Consider the following 19,343-nt stretch of genomic DNA (forward strand, 5'->3'; position numbering starts at 1 on the left):
TATACCAAAAGCTTGCAGATCCAAATAAGACTCTGATCAAAGAGTACTCATAACTTAATCTGATACATACAGAAATGTCTTGTACAAATTACAACCCTTCTAGTTTCCTTGTGACAATCTACTGTAAAGCAAATTTTATCTACATGTATTTTAAATAACATCACCAGAAAAATAAAAAGTTTATCAAATGAAAACATGTTTCAATTAGACCATGCTTTTGTTTTTCTTAAAATCATGCTCAATTTATACAGTAGTCAAGTTCATACTCATTTTTCTTTTCTTTTTTTTTTTTTTTTTTTTTTTTAAACAAAGATTCAAAACCACTGATTGTAAACTCACTGAGGAGGTTCCAGTTTATTCTGGCTCTTTTTTGATTGTTCGCACTTTTTCCAGAAGTCCATGCACTTCTCCATTCACACCACCATGCTGATGAGAAGTGTTACTCCCCATATGGCTGTTGTAAGGGCTTCTTAAGTTACTAAAAGGAGTTTTAAGCTCTGCGTCAGATGTCAGCTCCTCTTTGATTGTAACTTGAGTTGAACTCTCGGTAAAGGAAGGTTCATTCCTRATTTCTTTGTCATGTGCTTCTTGGCTGCTGACAGAGGTGCCGCCTTTCTGTAACATGTAGTACAATATCGGGTTGGTTTTGGTCAGTCTCGGAGAGTCTTTCTCGTAATCGTTCTTGTCCATGCCCGTGATCACCCATCTGATGGGCCCTTTCTCACTGGGCATGGAACACATGCTAAACTGGTCGGACTCGAGCCTGGACACCGTGCTCCCCAAATGCTCAGGGAAGGGGGAGCTGGCAGGACTTTTCACTGCYACGGGATACTGAAATGTTCTGTGATCTACACAATTGTTCTGTTGCACAGGGCTTCCCACCAGTGATCTTACTGAAGAAATGGTGAATTCAGGTTTATTCATTGTTGCACTGGTTTTGTTTCCTTTTTTCTTGCCCTCTGTTAGTATGTTATTCCTATGTTGTGACAGATCTCTCTCACAGTTTTCTGAGAGAAGCAGCTGTTTCAACACATTAAAGCCTTTACTATCTCTAGACCAACTCCTATTTTCAGTTTCACTATTTGAACCGTGACTTACAGCATATTTAAATTCAGCATCACTTCTGCTGAATTTCAGTTCTTGCTGGTTAAGCAAAGGCCCATACAGTGCCTCAGTAGGAGAAGTGTGATTGTTTGCAGCATCAGACACATTACTTTTCATCTTTTTTAATGGGCTTTCCAAAGGCTCAGCATGAAGCTTCCTCTTCTTYGGTACTGTGCAAAGGCTCTTGGATTCAAGGTGTGTCAGCTCGCTGTTTCGGTGACTCCTGTCCAGCTCATCTGCAGGGTAATTGTCTTGATTCTGTCTCAGCAACCTACTTAGCAGGCCATTTTTGGAAAAAGAGAAATCTTGAGGTGAAAGAGGCTCAGATTTCAACTCCTCGGATGCTGGAGAAGCAGCTGTGTTTCTCTGCAGTGAATGAGCAAACCCTTGGAATTTGTTACCCTTGCATTCTCTTACTGGTTGTGCATTTGAATTATAAGGAACATTTGATTCTTCAGATGGTTCGGTTTTTATTTTCACCGTCAATATTTGCTCATTCAAAGCCTTGTCTGTCTGTTCTTGAGAACTTTCATCTCTCAAAAGCATCCTCTCTTTCTTTTCACTTTTACCTTTATTGGGAGTTCCCAGAAGCAGCTGAAGGACAGTGCGCCTTTCAAGGAGATTTTCTATTTCCGAACCTGGAAGTCCTTGTTCAGCGGCTGCGGGCTGACAACTGAATATTTTGTTATTTTCTTCATGCATACTCAATTTATTCGTAAGCAGAGGGCTGTTCAACCTATCAATCAAGCCCACAGGTTTATCCATGCTCCCCGCCAGCAGCTGTTTGCTACCTCTTTGTTCCTCACTCGACATGGAAGTCTGCATGCCRCACTGAGCCAGGTTCTGCAGCAGCTTGCTGGCACTGAACGCCGAGGAGTTCTGGGGACTGTCGGTCCTGCTCAGCTTAGCCCCTTGAATTTCTTTGCTTTTGGACAGGTCTATCAAGTGTTTGGATGCGGGAGCCATCAGCCTGTCTGGCTGGATGCTGCAGGCGTATGGCGGCGAGCTCCGTTTGGCGGCCAGCGACTGGTGCGAGAGGTTTATAGGAGAGTCTGCCTTTATCGAAGCCAGCAACGGCGGAGTGCTTAACGGAGTCATTCGGCTGGCACTGGGACTGTCGGTCACAGGAGTCCTTTTCCCAGTCTGTACAGTGAATTTTGCCACATCAGCTGTACTGTGTGGTCCCTGAGGGTCATTACTCTTGTCTACCTGGTCTTCACTCTTATGCCCAAGTAACAGCTGAAGCAGTGTTACTTTCTGGTGGGGATTCAGCTTAGAGGCTTTCGGAGTGTCTTTCTCTTCCTTGATCTCTGCACAGGAAACTTTTGGATCCCAGGTACGAAGCAAGGACTGAGTCAGATTATCCAGTGATGCAGGTGGGATTGCATCTGGTTTATCTGTCCTCTGCTTAAAGGATAGATCTATAGGGAGACAGTTAGAATGGGAGCTCTCATCATCGCTGCTGTCTTCTGTAAAACTGGGATTGTTGTCTGAATACTCATCAACAGTTGTTGGCGTGCTGCTGTCTTCAAAAATGCTGGCTCTCTCACTCTGCTCACGCCCTTTCAGGTGCTTGGTGGTGTTCTGGCTTTTCAGCAGGTGCAAGAGCAAACTGTTGCTGGGAGATGTTTTCAGATTACTCCTTTCCAAAGTACTTTTGTATCCCCCAGTTTTGGGAGGTGAGTGCACAACTCCCACTGAACTCTGAAAGGGTGCCATATTGCCTTTGCTAGCCACCGTTTTGGGGGATGATCCTGCTTGACCATTGAGATGGCTTGTCATTCCTTTGGCCAAACCGAACTGGCCCATGTCTTTCTGAGTGCTTTCTTGCAATCTGGCCATTGCTGCAAGTCTCTCGCTTGCGATCTGATTGGCATTTTGTGCTTTTAGAGCGTGTTCCCTGGAGTACTGCTGCAAGTGGGCCTCGCTGGAGAGGAGCAGAGCCAGCTGGCTGCACGCTACGCTGGGCTTGGGCGAAGCAGCAGGACTGGATCGTTTCTCTACCATGCTCGCAACAGCTTGTAACCTTGCAGCACATGACAGGGGCTCATTCATCACCTTGGGGCCGCTCTGCACCGCGTGAGGAGACTCTATAAACCTCTCTTTAGGCAGGTTCTTAGTTATGTCAGGCAGGCTGTTGTCCAGCTTTTGATCTTTCGCTTTGCTCTTCTTCAGCAGAGTCTTCAGGTGACTGGATGCAACACCATAGCACCTTAAATCTTTCTCCACTTGTAAGGAATCATGGCTAAGGGAATACCCTTGCTCCTTAAGGCTCTGCCTAATCTGCTGTGACAGTGCAACACTCTGCAGCCTAGAGCTGAATGACTGAAGCAAAGAGGCAAGTAATGTGCTATCCTGTTTGCCTTTAGGCACATTTTCAACCATGCCAGCCAACAAAGCTTCCTTTTTTCCATCTAAATCCACAATGGAATCAGACAACCGCCTTCTCTTCGCTGCATTCCAGTCTTCTGAAGACTGCAACAGTCTTGCTTTTTTGAGGTGCAGCATGCCAGATCCCCTATATGTACTTGTGTTAAGAACTGGACCATTACTTTGACAGCTGGGAAATATATTTCCTGAAATCTTAAAGTTTTGATCCTCTCCACTATGCCCAGYGGACTTTTTGTCAACTGCAGTACCTGAGCCTCCTGCTGCTTGATGCATTAGTAATCCTTCTAGGTAAGTTAGAACAACAGAATCCTGGTGCATCTCAGAGCCAAGCTCTTCTCCATGAGTCATGTTCAATAAAAGTTTCTAAAAAGGCTCTGGTTCTGTTCACTTTGAAGACTAGTTTTGCTGAATCAAGATGCAGAGTTAATAACAGGTAGATGTCTGTAGTGTTTTCTTACAGACTTTCAGAAACAATAGAAAATGTATTATCCTAGGTAGGCTWCTCCCAGTGTACACTGTTTGGTGAGCCAGGTTTCCAATCATAGCAATCAGCTGATATCTAGGATATTTATGAACGACTTCTAGGAGGAGCACTCAAAATATGGTTCCACAGAAACAAAGTTCCATTAAGTATTTGCTGCCTTCTTTCTTCAGGAAGCCAGCTTGCTTTTCTTCCTTTTCCATCTCCACCAAGCACATAAAATTCCTAAGTCAGAAACACAAAACAGAAAGAAAATATTTAGGATRAAATTTAATTGCATAGGATTCTTTTTCCTTTAAAAAAAATCCAAACCCAACTCCTCACACATTGTCTTAGACAGAGATTCAGGATACATAAACAACACACACCAGATGGAACTAAAAATCAAATAAAGGACAAAATACATGGTAGCCAATTTAATAAACTTTGTGAAAACAATTCTGAGACAAAGTTTTATACAAAAGTTAAGCTTATTTATCATAAACATAGCTACTACATGCCTTCACTGAATGTCGCTGTTCTACAGCTAAAAACAAGGAATAGCAAACCTGAAAAGAAAATCCTGAATCACTCTAAACACAGCTTAAAAGAATGCCATTGAATTTTACTTCACAGTTGCATGAATTTTTCTTCTTATGTAAATGAAAATACACAGGCCTATCACTCTAAAATAGAACTGATAGGAATAGGCAGGCCTGAAGTCAATGTTCAGGTTCATGCTGAATATGGTTTCAAATAACCGAATAGGAAGCATCATATATATGAATACATTTTTGTTTGGCAGGTGGATGATACTGCTGAAAGTAGAAACCAAGTTGTGAGTGCTGCCCAGGACTCTGCACTAACACAAAATCCAGTATGGTCACACAACAGGGGTGAAATCTGCTGCTCTTACAACACCCAACCACCGCAACTCATTAGAACAATCATGTGATGGGAGTGGTGAAAAGGTTGCTCATGCTCCTGAYGCAACACAAATCCTGGCATCAAAACCCTCCCTTTTCTGAAGGATTTCCACCTTTACATTCTTTCTGTATATGGAACATATGATGGTAAAACCAAACCAAGGATTTCCCTAAAGCTTTGTTATTCATCAAGAATGTAATGTCTGCACTAAATATTTCCTTYGATGGCACACTGGGGTATAAAAAGCTGCTTTAGAAAGCACAATAATTGCATTTGTGCTGGATGCCTGTCCAGTTTCACTTACAGGGCTGGTCAATGGCAGCACCAACAGTTCAGTCAGCACAGCTCAATAATGAGCTCATTGCACCACCCATGCCTCCGCCTTCACTCACTCAGCTCTAAACTGGCATAAATATTCAACATGAGCAAAGGGAAGGGTCCTTCTGCATACTGAACTCTGCAATTTGCTTTCATGGGCTAAAAGCCCATTGCAAACTTGTATTTACAAGTTTAAAAGGGATGTACACAGATGAAATCCTTGCCTCCTTAAAGTGAATGAATATTTTATGATTGATTTCCCAGAGGCTAGTTTTTAATTCAAAACCTACAGGCAACTAGGAGTCAGAAAAGAATCCGATCTTTAAAAAGTAAAGAATAAGAACTACTAAATAGCTGTAATGTTAACAGTCCTTAATCTCCCAGGGCAAATATCCCCTTACTAGGTTGCAAGTCATCTAGAAATACTCCAAAAATGGAGCTGTCTTGAAAGAAACAAAACAACCCTAAACAAAAAGAAGCAAACGGGCAATGCATTGTAGTGTAAATGTGTAYACCCATGCATTTAAATATCAAATGGAAAGCTGTTAGCTATTACTGAGGTCTCAGTACTTCTCTCAGAAATACATGTCCACATTTACTAGCATTTACATAATTACCTGTAGACAACACAGTGCTCCTTCAAACATGAAACAACTTAAATGTGGATTCATCTAACTGAAAATTACTGATCATCTTGCTGCTCCTTTAAAAAATCCTGTACCTCTGGGTGAGTTTTTGCAGAGTTCCAACCCCAAAACAGAATAAAAATCACAAATAACAAATAATTTAAAAGAAATATCAAGATTTCCAATGAAAACATCAAATATCCATTGACAGTAACAGCAATACAATTAGACTAAATTCCTCAAATATTTGGGAATGCACTTTATCTGGAAAATATTTTTTTCCAGCTTCCAAAAAGTAAACTGTTTATCTGCGACCAAATTTTCATGTTTCAAAAGGTAATGAAGCTGACAGGATGCTGTTACTACAAAGGAGCAAGAAGCACTTGCTACCTTCTATATTGCATTTAAGACAATAAAACTGAAATTTTGTCATAATTTCTGACTATCTGATAAAAGCAAGGCTTGCAGGTCACCTTTAAGATAAAAGTCCCAAGCAAATGCACCATTAAGCCAATATTCAGTGCAACTTCACTCAATACACCTTTGGGTAACTAAAAAAAGACCATGCATTTATGGAAATCCCCCAGGTACTGCAAAAGCCTGTTGCAGGAGATGACACTTGCAGCCAGCACAGTTTACATACAATAACTATTTTAAGAAGTGTTTTGGCACTTTTTTTGTTTTTATTTTAATTAAAGTGCTAGGGAAATAGCAATAAGTTTACTGAAGTCAGGTTGATGCAAAAAAAGCTTTGAGAATAAAATCTGGAAAGCACTTAACATGTAAGAACAGGACACCAGCAATCCTTTTAAAAAGCCTCTTCTGATCTAGTGGTGAAAGAGGTTTACAGTGATAAAATCTCACATGACAATGTTCATCTGAGGCGTAGCCATGGAAAATCCAAACCAGCTTTGGAAAATAATGTTCAGCAGGACACAAAGGCAACCACTCAACAACCTTTTAAATAGATACAGACTGTACCAAACAATATCCTGGGACCCACTGAAATGTTAATACTTTTTTGTGAAATTAAATATCATTTAAGAAATTACCAGAGCAGTAGTAAGAATAAAAGGCAGAAGGAACAGAAAGGAGAAGTCATACAGCACCAGAACTCTTTATTTTCCAGTAAGGGCTGAATCAACTGCTAAAATCTATGAATCCTACCACCTAAATATTTTATTTAGCTACTGTGACAAAATAAATTGATAAGCTGGTGTCCTTTCTTGTTCACAACCACTGTAAATGCACTCTTTTTTTGCCCCTTTTACTATCTTCTCCCAGACTTCTGTCCCCTGAGAAACAGACAACCCAACTGTTTTGCAGAATCTCCAGGAGCTCTCACTGATTCCAGCTCATTAAGCCATGTACACCCAAAATCAAAACAGCAGCAGAACCCACAGCACAAATGCTGTAACCTGGAGAGACATTCCCCAAGTGAAGCACACCACGAGAAATGAGTCCTACAGMCTTTTAAAATCTGCCTAGGGAGAAACTGTAGGCAGAATAGGGAAGATAAGGGAATATTAAAATGTTCATGAACTGTATACGTCCAGAATATTAATTCCACTTTTGCAGTTGTTCAAGTTTTTCTTTGTTTGCAAACTACAAACAGATTTATCCACCACAAAGATTTTAAAGGAATAACAACAACAAACTGGAAGATCCTTTGCTTACCATAAGCTATTAGTGCTGCATAAAATAATGAAATCTGAGAACAGAGCTTCTAATATGCTAAAGCAAAACAACAGAACCAATGGCTTTTTGCTCCTAAATATTTGTTTTTGATTTTTTAAAAATTCTTTGAATAAATAAAAATCTCAACTGCAAAACCTAACTGGAGACTCTAATCAAACAGCAGACTTCTGGTTCACCTAACAGACATGTAGCTCCTGCTATATACCATATTCTAAACAGATCACAATTTAACTAGCAAAATTACATCCACAACACATTTTTCCAATRTCCCAGACTAGTATTTCTAATTAACTCCTTTTCCTAAATGGAACAGAGAGCCACAGTAAATTAACAACACTAGACTAGTGTTATTTGAGTAGGAGGGTTACATAATCTATCTGGTAACTCACAAAACTTGGTATTATCAAGGTGTTTTCATCTGTAGTCTTAATTCAAGATCATAGGAAAAAAAAAAATCTTACAGAAACCATTAAGGTATTCATTCAGGAAACTGGCAATGGCTAGCAGATTGCCTACATGAACATTTATTAGAAGAGATTATCCAAACTCAGGCACATTGTTAGMATGATTAATAGAGGCTGAGATTAGTATATATTCACACAGATAAAACATTTTTATTAACTGCATTTCAGAGTTCTTCCAAGACAATTAAACTCCTGTAGCAATTTTATGTTCCATTTTTGAGATGAATCAAAACATGCATTTGCAAAGCTAAAATCAAACTAGTCTATGAAATAAAAATCTTCAGTTATTTAATAAATTTGGTGTTCTAATGCTTAGCTACTGGTGGAAGAGCCAAAAAGAAGTCTCTCACCAGCTTCACTGACTTCCCATTCTCATATTCCCAAGTGGAAAGGCTCCAGCCCACYGCATCAACCAATGGCTCAGACTGTCGTTTTAATTATTATAGATTTGAGGAAYGCAGTACAGTGATTACAGTGGCAGCTTGGGATCCAGGGGTCCAATTACTCACTGTGCTGCAGACAGGCTGTCTGACTTCTGGTTTTACTTCTCTGTACCCTGTTTTCCCAGATGSAGTAATAATAGATGGAAACTTCAGGAAGATAATTGAGGATAAATATATTAAAGGCTGTGTGCTGCTCAGCAGCTCCAGTACTAGCATTGAGGAAGTACCTAAGCCATCCCCATCCTTATGGCTGCCTGTAGTGAAATGTTGAAGAACACAATGAAATTAAGATCTAAAAAAAAAAAAATTCCTAGATGCACTGTAAATTGTAGCAGAATCTTGCAGTGAACTAAGAATGAGTGGGGGTAATGAGACTTGATGTCCCRTAATTGTTTTATTATTAAGCTCAAATTTCACACCTTTGATTTCAGCAGGAAGGATAGTTTTTTGGAGTGGTGGTAAAAGCACTTCAGTTGGCTCCTTCTGCAAAAGTTCTGAGCAGTGAAACAGCCCTGATTCAATAACCCCCAGCACCAAAAGCACAGAGCTGCACAAACGAGCAGGTACTTCAATGGTACTTCAGCACGTGCTTTAAGAGAATCCACTATTTAAGTGCTTTGCTTTCCGAAATACACGCTTTATTTGTGTCAGAAATCTGTTGAGATGAATGGAGCAGCTGAGACSTCTTCACAGTTTTGATTCAGGCAGCAAAGACATTTTGAAGGTTCCCCTTGCAAATGTAACTTAGAAAAAGAAAAAAAAAATAAGAGTAAAAAAAGCAGAAATTATCAGATGRGGCAGCAAAATGCAGCAATAAGCAGGTGAATTCTTGCATGGCTGCATTCAAAAGAGCTTGGAAATCCAGAAGCCTTTTTTTAAAAATAATTCATTTAAATCAAGTAAATCAGGCTCCTCTCCYAAAACTGCAGGGTATCACTTTAAGAAAGCAAAAATAAGCTTCTTCCCAGGAGCCTGGCACATTATTCACTCCTCCTAGGCCTGTTGACTGACTCCAAAAGACATTTTAAACATGGGAAAGATCGCCTATCCCTTTTAGACAGCTCAGTCAGGAGAGGGCACATGAGGAATCATGTTGCAGCAGTAGCAGGAGCTCCTGTTGCTGCCAGGAATTCTGGAAGGGCTCCCAAGACTCCGACCCCACCAGAGCTGGCATTCCCCATCCTGAGTTGGGGCTGTTCCCTCCAGGCTGGCACGGAGCACACGGCAGCACCGCTCCCTCTGTGAAACACCCCTTGGATAAGGCAGGATTAGCGACAGCCACGGCTCCATGGCCAAATTCCGTACGAGCGCACGAATGGAAAAGCCTTTTCCCCCGAGTTTTGTTAAGCTGTGTGCTGCCAAACCCAGCCCCGACCTGACTCTGTTTCAGACAACATAGAGAGGTATTGTCTGCTTCAGTAYGGGGATGGGAGGGCGTGTGTGGAAGGGAACAGACCCAAACTGGCCCGGTTTTATTAAATCAAAACATGCTGATTCTTTTAGCAGCTTAAATAATAGGATYTCCATAACAGATGATGCAGCAGCTCAGAGATGCAAAATCTACCGTTTCACAGAAGCTCACAAAACCTGACTAAATGAGAAGTCTTTAAGTCACAAAAAATTGACAGGAACACAGAACCAAGAGCAGAGCAGGCACAAAACACCATTTTTCCTCTGAGAATAAGACCTGACCAGAACACTGGACTGAAATGTTAGCAAACCAACAACTGAATGGGGAAGGAAAAAACCCAACTGTTCTCATGGTAGAGAATATTTAGATTTACTTCAGCTTTTAAGAGACTACTAAAATGTAAATACTAATTGCTGTTGTTAACAGTGGCGCCAGAGGCACATAAGGAAGGGGATGCTGTTCCTACACATTCCATTTGGGGTGTGGAAAGGGGGATTCAGTCACCTCATCTCAAGTGTCCCTCCACTCCTCAGATTTCACATGGGATTCTCCAGTCCGGGAATCTGTGACTCACTCAGAYCATGGAATACCACCCCATGACAACAACGAGGAGCTTTGGGATGGTACGTAATACATATCAAGGGGGGAGCACAGCATTTCCAGCATGTGCTGAAATGAGGTGTGGAAATGTCAGTGAGATTTCCATATCCAYGCAGAGGGCTGCTCGGCGAGGCTGCACACCCTGCTAGGGACAACACGCAAGTTGGAGTGCCCTTAGCACTGAGGCAAAGCATTTCCACCTCAAAAACCCAAATTCTGAGAGCTGCTGGCTATACTGCGACTCATCCCAGCTGGCGCTCAACCCATCGCAGCCACCTCTTCCACAATGTGGTGCACAGCTTGCAGAAGGCCACAGGCAGACATCTCTCCCAACATTACTTGTGTTTTTGTAGCTTACCTCACAAACATACTAATAAGGAAGAAAAGATAAATTGAAAAATGAAAAAACAAAAAAGCCCTAACAAAAAAACAAATCAGTCAACCAAATCTCTACCCAAGAAATAGAAAAATCCCTCATCCAGCATCACCCTAAAACTAATCAAGCCCCCAAAAGAGCTAAAGTACATGCAAAAGGAGAAATGGGGAGCAGACAATTGCCATGAAAGCTGAGTTTTTGAAAGCCYTAAAAGCAGCTCTCCAAGGTTTACAAGTACACTTAAGCACCATACACAGCTTAATCCAAATCTGGCCCGCACGTCAAGACCTCCTGCTGGAAAGTTCTGCAAAGTTCAGAGACGAAACACGTGTGGCCATTTTTCGTGCTGTGACACTCTTCAAACAACAGCTCAGCCTCCCTTAAATAGGTATTTCTTATTCTAACAAGAACTGAACATCACAGAAATAAGCACTCTTACATGCAGAAAACCCTATGCTGCTCGTGTAATTTATAATTCACCCTGGTGTTTCACAGAAATTTCACTCAATTCCTTACCCAGACTCATACACATATTTGTTCTTACAAACACTACTGGAGGAACATTTATATTTTGTTCTCTAACGGTACTGTAAAGAACATCTTGGAGTTCTTTTCTTGATCATGATCCACTAACACTCAAGGCATGAACTTAGAAACACACTCTGCCAAGTCTTTGCTTGTAAGGACTGAGTAGGAACAGACATTCTCTTACAAATGCCACCTGTGAAGGAATCAAGTATTTGATGGCTAAACCTGTCCCATCAGTCACTGCTCAATGGTCTTTTGCWACTGAAGACAAAAATGGCAGCAACTAAAAGGTAACACAGAGTAGTTACAGCCCCACCCCATATCCATTAAGGACAGGGATCTAGAAATGTCATGTATCACTGAATCTCAGCTAACTTGGGTAAGGGTGCTGATCTAAGCTCAGAAACACAGTGAGCAGAAAGGCTTTTGGTTAACTGAGTCTTATTTGAGAGACCAAGAGCAAAAAAAACACAGTAAGATCTATACAAAGACTTGCTTTCAGAACGAAAGAGYAGATAATATACAACAGAATGGACAGAGGATGCACCTTTCCAATCTTTGTTAAACCACTTGCCTATAAATAAGCAATTAAAAGGAAACTCAACCAGATTTCCATCAYCTCCAATACCTACAAAACCAAATCACTGACTATGTATTTAACTCTATGTCAAATCCCCAGGAATGAAACTTGATTAATATACAGTGAAGAAATTAATGTCCTCTCCTGGGCAATCATGCTTTTGAGTTATGACCTCAATACCTGCAGATAATGTATTTCCACACAACTCTGACCTTCYGCTTGTTGGAGTGATCTAAAGATACAGGTATTTATTGATAGCAGTGCAGCAAAACTGTGCATTTCTTGGAGAAACTGTATGTTAGACGGTTTGGCATATGTTAAGTCATTTTATTTTAACCAAGAATTTGTTTCAGCTGCCAAGTGCAACAAAGCACTAAAACGTAATGCACAGTATTTTATTGACAGTAATAGCGGTGTTTCGCTTGGGACCAAGCATCTCATGGTATGGAATGAAAGCCACTTTCTAGCCTTCTCAAAGGAATAGGTTCCAGCTAACAGAACACAAATACACTGTAATTCCAGGCAAGGTGAAATGCAGGATCACAGTCACATAGCATTCAACTGYATGTAAAACCCCTGTAAATCCATGTCACAGACCAGATGATTTGTGGTTTGSGTTTTTGTTTTTTTATTAAGTGAGCAGAAGGGGCACTGCAGCTTCTGCTGTAATAGGAGATTCGAGCTTATTGTGGATGATGTTTCCAAAGGTTGTTGTGGACACAGAAAAGGCTCACATAACTACAGTGGGAACAGAAAAATCTGCATTAGCAAGATGGTCTCTACTAGCTCAATTCAAATAAAAAGTTGTGATTTTTTTTTTCTCTCCAAAACAGCAATAAAGCCAAGCAAAATTSAAGATAAAACATCAGAACCAGCTTTAGTGAAACCTTGGGAGAAGAGGTTCATAACATCCTGTAAAGACAAAASGGCAAAGAGTCCTTATCTTATCACTCTAAAAACATTCAGAACATAAATCCCTAAGTAAAATATTAAAAGGACTTTTAAGTCATATAGATGTATACAGAGACAATCATCTGACTCTCAAACATAAAGAACAGAACTGCAACTTACCCCTAGCCATGAGTCAAATCAGAACAATTTAAATACCTTAAATCTACTACCTTAAATTTAACTCAAAACTAGTGAAAGTGGTATCTACCGCCACAAAGGCAAGGTAAGAACAATGGGTAACTGGCAAGGGGATGTGTTTAACTACCCCTCACTGTAAGGACATATACTTTGAAATAATTTCTCAACATTTACGCTGATAAAGGTGCCATGCATTTTAAGAAGATAATATACCTTCACAAAGTCGTGGAAAGGAAACCTTCTCTGTTTTTAATRAGTTTTTAATGAAGAAAAGAATTGCAATAGAAAAAAAAGAGACTTATTACTCTTGTTCTACTATTGTCAAGAGAGTTGAAACATGTGCTAATGCCAAATTCAAAATTGTGTAGAACAAAGCAATGTTGATCTTTTTAAGAAAGCGTATGATTTTCTATATAAAACAATATTACCCCAGAAATATAAGACCTATTAAAAAGAAATCCATTACTCCATACTTGCACCTAAATATTGGCTAATTTGGGACCCCATTTCACAATGCCTACAAAACCAACAGCTTCACTAAGGCTTTATGAAACCCAAAATGTCAGGGTTACACCAACCAACTCTGCTGCCCTCTTGGCACATGGTTAAAATAAGGACTGTGCTCAAGAACCTGCTGAGCCCACGTGGCACAAAGCTCCTACAAGGGAAGCCAGACTAAGGACCTCGTCACAGTCCAAAGAAACCCCAAAGACACTGCCAAGCATCTGTTTCGCAGCTCTCCATGTGGGAACATGGGATTACRAGTGGCATGAGGGAGGACAAAGAGCAGGGACTGCTCTCACTGCTGAACCTCACTTAGTGCCAAGCAAAAGCATGGCCACTGCTGAGATGCTTGAAGAGAAAACCCCACCTCCGGGCAGAACGCCTGGGCTGAATTTAGAAGAGTTTAAAGATAAAGATGTCTTTACAAGAAGCATCTCCTAAACAGAACTTAACAACAGAAAGCAAACTTCTTTTCAAACCCACGGAAATCTCAAAGATGCCTGAAAACTTACTTGATCCAAATATTTTAATTTTTGTATTTTACTAAGRTATCCTGGGGAGCTGGAGTATAAATCCTATTAAACTGAACTTAGTTTGTCCATCCCTAAAATAGATTTGACATACAAACACAAACACAAGGTCAAGGTCACAGATCAGCAAGAAAGATTACAAAGAGGACTGATGTAAGAGCTGGCATTTGATCAAAGCTCCTAGATGTATCTTTTTTTTAGTACACTTACCAGAAATACCACTACACTACATTTTCTTCACATTGGTACATTACATGTTTCAAGTATTCCCTGTCTTTAAGAGCAGCTGCTCTCTCCTTATTTATTTCGCTAAGAGCTATTAGGCAGCATAGCAAATGAACTAAGGAAAAGCTCTTATGTTAAATGAAAAGGAAGCAAAATATGCTTTTTGCCATCCGTTTCATTCAATTCAGCCMTTACTAATATACATTAAATAACAAATCTAAAAGGAAAACCCACTCAAACACACAGGGGATGACAGTAAGACCAGTGCTAGAGAGTCAGGACCTCARGTTTTAACTTGGTGCAGTCCAAGATACTCATCTTAATATAGCAATTGTGTATTTGGATGTGCACTTCCAAGCACAACACTTGCTTATTTATCCTAATTATCTGTGTGCACAGCAAATATTTCTCAATTAACAAAAAGAAAAAAAAAAAAAAACCAACAAAAAACCACAAGGTCTGTGCAGAACACAATCAAACTAACCTCTTCTGTAATCAGGACAACATTTACCTCCTAGAAAGCTYCTCTAATGCTGAACGCTGAGTAAGGGAGCAGATTAAACACAGCAGCAACAGTTGAAAGACTCATTAAAAGCCAGCTGCTGAAAATAGTTAGCAATGAAAGTCATTTACTGATCTATGCATCCATCCACCCACCAATACATTCTCAAAGCTTTAAAGACATGCAGGAGAGTACTCAGCTCACAGGTCACGTCTACCACGTGTACCCTTCTGATGCCTAAACTCRAGGAAGAGGTGCCTTGGGTGACACAATGTCACATGGCATTCAAAGCTGCACTGCTGCCACAAAGTTTAGATGCTCACTGTAATAAGCAGTCATCTGAAGAATAGTGTGGCTTGTACTGTTAATTCTTTACCCCCACTTTCAACAAGCACCGCTCTGATGTTAGTCTAGACATGACTGGGAGCAGTTTATATTTAGACAGAGATATAMGTCTATAAATAGGACTGTTTGTGTTAGTATTAAAGCTTTCATTGGAACCCATCTGGGGTGACCTGCATAACTCACTCATGTGGGCATCTTGGACACTGTCAGTAAAACCTTCACRCCACCACACACCCTCCTGCACCTTGTTTCAGCTACTCAACATTGTCTACTGATTTTCCTCCATTTTTGTAGAAGTAGTACATTTGCAGCTCTCTACCTGTATCACTGGGTTGTCACAGTTACAGATGAAAAGGCTTCAAATGAAAATAAAAARCATTTAGAAACTTGTCTCCTTCTTGCAAATATCCTTCACAACTATTAGGATGTCACCCTTTTAAGCTATGGTACTGCCTGAGCTACTAGGGCCAGATACAAMTCACTCCTGAAGCCTGGGATGAGAACTCCTCAGCACTGTGGTATACGTGCTTTAATTCTGATAGTGATTCATCAGATCTTAACTCAGTTTCATCTTAAAGCAGTGTCTGTTTTAAGTCATAGACCTCAGGGCAACACAATTCTGCTCCTCCTTMGTCCCCTTTTTCTAAACCTTTCCAGCAAAATAGGAGAAAAGGGGATGCTGGTTAATTTTTTTAAATCCTTCCTTACTTTCTGAAAAGCTTCTCACTGCATTCAAGAGAAAGAAAGGGAAAACTYATTTTAAAAAAAGAATCAGGCAATGATTACAACAAAATTACAGAAGTTCCTTCCATATCTAAGAACTCAGCAGCTTACTCTGAAAACCAAACACACATGAAAATGTGTACACAGAACATTTCACAATCAAAAACATTCTAGGAAGGACTGCATTTATTAGTAATACAGGTATCCAACATGTGAAACCCTGAAGCAAATATTCTTGGAGTCATATAACTTTAAGTTTACAAATGCATGAAATCTCAAATGCCTGAAAAAGCCTTTGCTTTAACTGAGCTGTATTACAGTGAGTAACTTCATTCAGTGTCRTGGCAGGTCTTCTCTCAAGCTTATACTATCAAAAAACTCTTTAATCTTCATAATCAAACCTCTGATAAAACAAGCCARCAGCAGTTGTGATTTGGGCTTTTTCCTGTTAAATGCAAGCTCACACTCTTTATACRCGTAACCCACAGAAGCAAGAGGTTTCTGCTAGTTCTGAATTGTGGATCAAATCACCCACTTTTCAAGCAGCAGTGTTGTGGCAGGCTGCTATCAGCAACCAGTGGTTTTGGCTGCGACACCACATAGAAAATATYTGAAATCCAGTTCTTATCCATTTCCTCTTTGGAGAGCTGGAACAGGCATTTTTCCTTACAATGATCCAAATGTAAAGCATTTCAAGGGTGCTTTAAAAGGGGATAATGACAAACTGCAATAAACAACCAGCCAATACAACAAAGACAATAAATATGACAAAGTACTTCTGGTCAATTTAGTTGTCAAGCAGTCTACAACAATGGATTATATTGAAGAACTGGATGGCTGTCAATGCCTAATTCTATAAAGGTACATAGGACAGATGGGTATCTACCATGCTAAACCCCAGTAAACATCATCAGTTTAAGCATCACGACTACTAAAAGCAAACTAGTTCATATTCAAAATTTCAATATTCAGGACACAGCACAGGATTTTCAGGATGTGCAACATCAGTTATTCCACTGCTCCCATTCCTCAAGTAGTTCTGCACACAGCAACCATTGCTGGTGATTTGGTTTCCCACATGCTGGAGTCTAATATTGATTCATCACTGAATAAAATCGGCAACAATGAAAGGCAGTAGGAGGTAGGTGGTGAATTTCATTCTGCAAATTTTGTCTCAGCTTTGGGAGAAATATCTCAAAATTACAGTTTTAATMTATTCATTTAGTGAGAGTGGGGGAAGTTGTCATAACAGAAAACATTAAAGTCAAGAATCTAGCAAAYAAACAGGAAAAATTGCACCGAAGTAGCTCAAACCACATATGACACAGTAAAAAGTCATTATCTGATAGTTATTATCTATAACCACAACTCTAWCAATTCAGCTGATCAGGCCATATATAATTTCCAGCCTACCCTGCCATAACAGAGATTTGGGCATGGCTGACAGGTCACAACCCATGTCCTTTGTATTATATAAAGCCATCTTTCCCTCATGTAACTGAAAGAATCCTTCCCCAGCTCACAGTCACATCAGTAAGTAACTTCAGTGTTTTCTAAATCAATATATAGTAAGGCCTTGTCAATAACCTGAGGTTTTCATTTACTGTCTGCATTATTACTAAATCACTTTTTTTTTTGTTTCTTCCCTTTTTCAGTCTATACATAATCTTGCTAAAGAAGAATGGCTTTGTTCAAATTCTGTTGCTCAATTTCATCAGTGAGTGAGACCAAAAGAACTCCACTGAACACATTAATGTGACTTCATTCAACAGCACWTAAGGCTASTGAGTACCTGCAGAATYTTACAGAACCCCAAGCAACTCCCARACACCAAATAYACACTGAAGCAAATCATACTGGAAAGGSAGGCACAAACAGGCAACAAAGGAATGCCAGAGGTAAAAAAGCCTTTAAAAAAAACCTGCAACCAAAAACATCTTCTCAAAGTGACTTCATGCTCTGAAAAGCATGTAATTTAAAATCCATTTGTTGAGAAAAGGCCAGAAGTTCTGGTGGGCAGGTGAACATCTTCAACCTCTCAGAAAATGTAGCAGATTGCTAATTAGGCTGCCAGGTTAACAATCTCAGGAGAAGGAGATCAGGACTACAGAGGGACATGAAATGAACCATCCTCTGATTTAAAATTTGCAAGAGGGATAAGGACCAAAGTTAGTGTGAATGAAACAAAGTTACCACTCCATGTCCAGGGTGAGAAAAAATAAAGGTTAATAAACTTTTCAAGTTCAGGGCAGAAACTCATACCTTTCAAGTGTCAATGCAGGATCTTTGTGAATCTGCTTTTCACTCCTCCCTGCCAAAAATAAATACATTATAATCAGGATGCAGAAACTTATGGTGGAAAATAATTATATTTCTACTGTAACAGGAAAGTCATTCTGTTAATTCAGTATTAGCTCTTGAAAGGGAGTCTGTCTTACTTCTTAACAAGACATTAACAGATTAAAATAAAGTTTTCCCCCAAAGCTGGTCATAYTTGTGGTCAATCTGTGAGAGTGTAAGAGCTTGACAAGTGAAACTGAGCTGAGCAAGCTGGTAAGGATCACCTGCCAGGAGAGAGGGAAATAGGTCTCCTTGAATGGTTAATACCATTCACTTTGTCAAAAAAAAAATAGTGTCATTAGGAGATTATTCTAACATTCCCACTATCCACTTATCCACCATGACTAAAAGAATGCCCCAAGCAAACAACCAAAAAGCAACCCTGGGCATTGCATTCTGTTTCCCTAAATCTTAAYTCATTTTCTCCTGCTATTATCATCATTACTCTCATTGAATCTCCCCTCAGCTCCCCACTTCCACACCCCACACTCGTGTAACATTAACAACATCCAACGACCATTCCACACCACCTCAAACACAGCTGTTACTGTAATATTTCCCCTGAAGACACTGTTCACATAACCCTTTACTTCAACCTTTCAATTGTTTTTCTCTTGCTCTAGATTAAGTTTAAAATTTCTCATCTGAGTTCTACAGACATTAATAACTTTCATTTCCATCCACATAACCTAACCTCTTATTGTGTCCCTTTTCCTTACCCTTTTGTTTCCACAAACACTCGTTTTTGCTGTAATACTCAGGCACCTCTCACACAGGAAATTCCATTACGCTTCTGCACTGCTCCCCAGGCGAAKATCATCTACACTCTGGAGATTCTTTCTTCCTCTCCTCCAGCAGTAAATTACCAGAACAAAAATTAATCCAAATCCACCAAAATACCTCCTTGCAAGACCACAAGCCAAAACACAAATGATGGATGTTGCTTGCCTTTCCTCACAAACTTGTTTGTTCCCTCTCCCTCACCATAGTCTATATGAAGTTTAAAATAAATACATCTGCACCTGGAGATGCTGACAAGTTCAGCTGGACAGCAATTAAATGAAGCCCTGGAGCAACGCTGGCCTCCAAAATAAGTATGTTTTTTCTTCCTCTTTCAGAAGAAAAAAATGCATTTATTGGTTTTACAGTACAACAATAT

The 19,343-nt window shown here is 40.0% G+C and overlaps 1 protein-coding gene across 9 annotated transcripts in view; it reads right to left on the minus strand.

Moving 5' to 3' along the window:
• Nucleotides 1-269: 269 nt before the first annotated feature.
• NRIP1 (nuclear receptor interacting protein 1) overlaps nucleotides 270-19,343 on the minus strand; it is a 97,579-nt gene continuing 78,505 nt past the window's right edge. For 7 of the 9 annotated variants that reach the window (XM_057368602.1, XM_057368598.1, XM_057368600.1 and 4 more), the window contains 2 exons: nucleotides 18,107-18,155; nucleotides 270-4,201 (listed from right to left, as the gene is read on the minus strand). In XM_057368602.1, the coding sequence (XP_057224585.1) occupies nucleotides 355-3,843 (3,489 nt within the window). In that variant the 5' untranslated portion in view covers nucleotides 3,844-4,201; nucleotides 18,107-18,155 and the 3' untranslated portion in view covers nucleotides 270-354. The remainder of the gene's footprint in view (nucleotides 4,202-18,106; nucleotides 18,156-19,343) is intronic. The other 2 variants (XM_057368603.1, XM_057368605.1) reach the window with 1 other exon arrangement.

Source organism: Malurus melanocephalus, unplaced genomic scaffold, assembly GCF_030028575.1.
Source record: "Malurus melanocephalus ecotype Western Australia unplaced genomic scaffold, MMel_1.1 scaffold_95, whole genome shotgun sequence".
Taxonomy (NCBI): Eukaryota; Metazoa; Chordata; class Aves; order Passeriformes; family Maluridae; genus Malurus; species Malurus melanocephalus.